General features: G+C 39.1%; 1 protein-coding gene across 1 annotated transcript in view; it reads right to left on the bottom strand.

The window, feature by feature from the left end:
• LOC137992211 (uncharacterized) overlaps positions 1–5,704 on the bottom strand; it is a 13,552-nt gene extending 7,848 nt beyond the window's left edge. The window contains exons 1-3 of the mRNA XM_068837401.1: positions 4,672–5,704; positions 2,739–2,907; positions 605–863 (exon numbers count right to left, since the gene is read on the bottom strand). Coding sequence (XP_068693502.1) covers positions 605–863; positions 2,739–2,907; positions 4,672–5,566 — 1,323 coding nt within the window. The 5' untranslated portion in view covers positions 5,567–5,704. The remainder of the gene's footprint in view (positions 1–604; positions 864–2,738; positions 2,908–4,671) is intronic.

Below are 5,704 nucleotides of genomic sequence, written 5' to 3'. Positions count from 1 at the left end.
ATCTTTTTACTGGGTTTTTTTAATGTCCTGTGCATGAATATCAATTGTGCCAAGTTTGACAGAAATCTGGATAGTAAGTCATTTTCAAAGGAATTACCTTAAACCTCTTGAAGTAGAGCACAGCGCCAACATAGTCAACCCGCATATGGTGTTGAGTCTAGGGACCGATTCCCTGCCACACTACTGTAGTACAAAGCATGTGCTCTAACCAATACACCTTTCAAACGGGAGCCCAAAATCTCACAAATCAATCCAAATATCCTGCCTTGGGGTACAACATTTCCAACTGCATTTTCCCCAGTACAAAGCATTTGCTCTAACCAATACACCTTTCAAACGGGAGCCCAAAATTTCACAAATCAATCCAAATATCCTGCCTTGGGGTACAACATTTCCAACTGCATTTTCCCCAGTACAAAGCATTTGCTCTAACCAATACACCTTTCAAAGGGGAGCCCAAAATTTCACAAATCAATCCAAATATCCTGCCTTGGGGTACAACATTTCCAACTGCATTTTCCCCAGTACAAAAGCATTGTGCTCTAACCAATACACCTTTCAAAGGGAAGCCCAAAATCTCACAAATCAATCAAAAAGACCCTACCTTGGGGTACAACATATCCAACTGCTTTTTCCCCAGATCATGGACTTTCATTGGCGTCATGTCATTGGTAGTAAAATAGGACATGATAAGTGAATATGCGTAGCGTCCATCAAGCTTCTCACCGCTGGGCAGCACTGGCTCTGTTGGAAAGGATTTGTTTTCTTTGCCATCATACCAAACATACTTGAGTGGCAACCGTCCCAGACCACTTGATACATTGCTCGGAACACAGTAACGAATGTATTCCTCTTCTAGGAATCTGTAAATAAAAAATATATTAACATGAATCTTCTTGTTTAGGTTAATGCATGCATGTTGTGTCCAGGGAAACGAGGCTGAGGCTTGATTTGAATTTTGCATCATTCATCGACAACCAGATTGTTGAAATAATTCCTGAAATCAAATTTGCAATAATGAACTCATTAATCCGCTCATCGGAGGGACGCTTGAGCTGTTTTGACTGTGAAGAAACAAAATAGGCCGTAAAGAGTGTGAAGACAAAACACTTGTACTTTTATTTACAGGTCTTGTTGCAATCACGCAGCGATCGCCTGTGGTTTAAGTTTTGGTATATTTTCAAAAAGGCATCTTCGCTCTTCATCGCATGCATTTTATGCATCTCCCTATCCGACAATGTTTTGTAAAAGCTACCATTATTAAGACACAGGAAAATGCTCAGCTGCACCAAATTAATTATTATTAACTTCACACTACTAAAACCAACAAGTATGCCGTTTGACTAGTACTGCTTATGATTCTTGATAAGGGTAAATCATTATTTATTTTTCTACTTTTGACTGGGACGTTGTCCATTGTGTTTTCCTCAGGCAACCAGGCTTTTTATTTTACCAAAAACTGGTCGGCCGGTAAACTTTCTGGTTGTCTTGGACGACCGCTAATTTTGAGCACTATATGCTCAGTGACTACTGAAGACAGCAATGGTTGAATTTTTCCCTTCTCATTTGCAAGAAGAAGGAGCAAGGAGTTACAAGTAGTTATAATCCCAATCAGGGTTTTTCAGACCCAATTTGGCTCAAGACATCAGACTGAAAGCATAGATAGGGCACCACTGGCAGTCCAGGGCTGTCAATAAATTTGAAAGTTGAGGGCTTAGAATTAAAAGTAGGCGGCCATGAAAGTTAGCTTGCGTCACTTGACTGAGGATGAAAAACGTTCTTCGCAAGGACACCATGTTGATTAAGCGTACGACTGGGAACTATTCAGTTACATGTAAATGTTCCAGGCGTTCCAAATCATTCACACAAATGATATTATCATGATTTTTTCTCTTGTTTAATCTTCATAAAATATGTGTCATTTTCACTCACTATAATGATAATTTAACAAGGGTAAGATTTTTCATCTTGACTGCTGGTAAAATGAGATGAAAGTAGCCGGACAAAGATGGCTTACATGTACTAGCTGTCGGTTTTTTGCCAGCTACCAGCCCTTATTGACAGCCCTGCACCCAACCCAGTGTTAACCCCATTCAGCAGGACTTGTACAGCACATAATTTCAAAGAATTCATGGTGCCATACAATGTACAATAATCCAATTTTTGATGGCCATTCTTAAATGTGGATACAACACTAATAGGGAGTTTTAACAACGACGACAGCTACAGCTACAGCTACGGCTACAGCAATGACAATGCCACAAGGCAAGACTATCATTGGTTAAGGAAAGAAAGATTACTGTGCTGCATGTGCAGTACACATTTTTCAGAGCACACTTTGTCGTAGTCCACAAAACAACAACTTGAAATCACCAAATTTCAGGTCTCGACAACAATGTGAACATACAGCAGGGAGATCATTCGCTTTTTACATTCATTTTGGAACCATTCCTATAAATCCAGTTATACAATAGTTCGCCCCTCTTGTTCAAGGTGAACAGGATGGAATAATCGCCAAATACTTAGGATAGTGCTAAGTTATATTTTTACGTGACGTTGTAGTTGATGTTGCCAATTTGCCCTTGCTAAAACTCCCTAAAGCTCAATGGATACGTGAACTGGATTTGGACGGAAAGACATACACACATGAACCAAATATGGGGTTTCTGCTGGCTGACATAAATACACATCCAAGGCTTTAGGCCATCAACTTACAAACAACATACATGTACTATTACCTGAGGAGTTGATGCAGTGGTTTTCCCAAATAGGTCAGCAAATAATCTTTCACTGTATCACTAACATTCATTCCATGCTTCTTTTTCCAAGCATCATCCGCTTTCTTTGTGATATTGCTGTAGTATTCAGGGTCTAATATTGGTTCCACAAACCACTCTTTCCAGATACCTGCAGTGAAAAAGCGTGAGTCAGTGGATCTTGGCACGACACTGATTCTAGTAAAGTACCAACCATTTTAAAGAACAACTCATATACTCATTCACCTTCTTCCTAATGCAAATAAAAATAAAACTAAAACAAAAATGAAGCGTGAAGTTTTGCAGATTTCATTTTAAAGTTAAAAAGTCACAACAAAAAACTGTCATGCATGAGCTTTCCCCAGCCTGTTTCTATGATCCCTTGCGGTTATTTCTGTCAGCCAGTACTCCCTTTTCAACAAAAATTAAAGGGAGCATAGTGTTTGAGTAGACCTACAGATGTTGTTAACCCATTCACCCAAAAAGTCTCAGTCACTCTAAGGAGGGTGAAAAAAAACTTTTGTTGTAAAATCTTGTTGCTGTCCTTTCAGATTCCTTGCCAAGACAATACAATACAATCTCCAAGAACTGTCTCAAAATACATCTATCACTGAAAATACATACTGTAAGAACTGAAAAATACCATTACTTTTCTTCACTGAAAAAAAAAACCAATTTGTTTCTTTTAAATAAATATCATTTTTGCCTTTAAAAATAACTCAAAATTTCAGACGTTTCTCGTTTGTTTTTAATTCACTCAAAATGTTGAAAACAGATTTGAATATCGATGAACCAAAATGCAAGGACAGAAACAGTATCTCCACTTTACTTAAAGGCTTCTTATCTTTCTATACTACCATTGTGTCTTACTGTATATTTCACTGAAGATAAAACGTGCAAGCTAAACTTGACAAATTTCACTTTTGAATGTTATTTTATTCCTGAAGGTAGAGCAAGACACCTTGTGGAATCAAATCAGTATACTAGAATAGGAAGACCATAGCAAAGACTCCTAAGTTCAGTGGATGTGCATGTTCTTTCAAGGTGTTTACATGACCTGTGTTTGAACTGAAGGTGTCTGGCACCAACAAATAATAATTTAATATTTTCATCTCATTACCAAGCTCATCTTAATTAAGCATTTAATATGATGGATGAAGTGAACAAAAACACTTTCAGAATAATTTAATAATAAGGCTCTGCTAGGGTAAATTCCGATCTGCGACTTTGCCTAAAAAGTAGGGACAGCAGACAGCATGTAAAGTAAAACCAGGACAAATGACATCCTTCCTGTAAATTTCCTCTAATTTCCAACATGAGACCTTTTAAATTCAGAAAAGGGAGGCCCTTCTTGCAGGGCCTCAAAATATTGCATATTTAGCCTAAAATACTGAATTTTAAGAGTAAAGACAAACAGGGATGAGGTTTGAATATTGACCTTTGCAAACAAAGAGCCACGTTTTCCAAAGAGCGTTTCGTGCAGCTCATAAGGATCGTGATAAGGATAGGAAAATCTGCATTATTAACTGAAAATTAATCTAATTAAATTGAACTTAACTGACGAACATCCTGCCACTAATTTGCTTGCGAATAACACCCACCGCTCCTGACTCCATCTTCAGAGAACGCCGCTGAGTGCTTTTAAATGGGCCATCATGGTTTACGGTCAAGTACGGCTCTTGTCAAATATTTAGTTAATCAAATGGGTGCCAACGCAGCAAAAGATCACACAATGCGAAACAATGAAATTTTATAGCCCTGTCAAAGGTACCTTTGTGCCGTGGAGGTCAAGACATAATACCTTTAATTGAGTGGTTTTCTTTCCGTAAACAACACAACTCACGAATCGATCAACGGTAAACTGTTTAAAGAGCAGTCTAAATTTGGGCGAGTAAAAAATGGAATACACACTGACCTGTCTCGTTGTAAAGCGACACGTTTAAATATTTTCTTTTGATTGAATCTGTGCCTGCGAGGCACTCCTCAACACTTCGAACCATTCCCTTGCGAATACCCATCTTCATGTTCTCAATGTATTGCAAAATGCCAGCTTTGTGGGTCTCTAGCTTCTCTTTAAGGAGCTTCAAGTCCGAGACATCATAGGGTTTGTGGTAAAGGCCAATGCCATTGTAGACATCGTAACCGTGATAACAAACGGGCTGCCAACAGAACAAATTTGGCCCCATCATCCAATCTCCGGTGTAGTAATTCATGTCGTACGGTTGGCCGAACATATGTTTCAGATAATGTCTTATCTGAGCCACGGATTTCCTCTCCCTGGGCTTCAAAGCATTTAGATGGAAATCTATATTGTTAAATTCTTCAAGCAGAGCGAGCGAAGCATCCGTTCGTGATTTGATAACAGACGGCTTCGGGTCGTACGCAACGTATTCTTCTTTCACTCTTTCGACTGCAGCAAACTCTAAATTCTCGTAAAAAACATCTGGATGGTATACGATATTGAAGGGGTGATGTTGGTAATACGTTGATTTTACTTTTCTTATAAACTCCGCCAAGCCGATTCTTTGAGCCTCATGCGAATATTCGCAACGTGCCCAATTCAAAGTTTGTTCACGAGACGGGCTGGTGGTTGTCGTCCTTGGTTCGCGATCAACGTGTCCACAATTGGGTGCTTTAGAGTTTGATAGGGCAAGTAATGATATTCCAGTGATTAAAAGCACAATTCCCAGAAGAATTAGCAGAAACACGGCAAGCCTCTCTTTTGTTATCCATGAGGCTCCATACTTATATCTTACCCTTCCAAATGATTCTTCCATAAGCATCGCGACTTTCTCTTTGCCGGCGGCCATGTTGCAACAATAGAAAACAGTTTTATGCCTGGGGAGTTTATATTGTCCAAAACGGAACAACGATAATTGACGGGATAATTGAAATCACAGTTCAAACGATGGCGCGTATTGCAGCCACTCGTGGACAAGTGGTCACAA

Source organism: Montipora foliosa, chromosome 2, assembly GCF_036669935.1.
Source record: "Montipora foliosa isolate CH-2021 chromosome 2, ASM3666993v2, whole genome shotgun sequence".
Classification (NCBI taxonomy): Eukaryota; Metazoa; Cnidaria; class Anthozoa; order Scleractinia; family Acroporidae; genus Montipora; species Montipora foliosa.
This window is presented reverse-complemented; position numbering and strand designations above follow the sequence as displayed.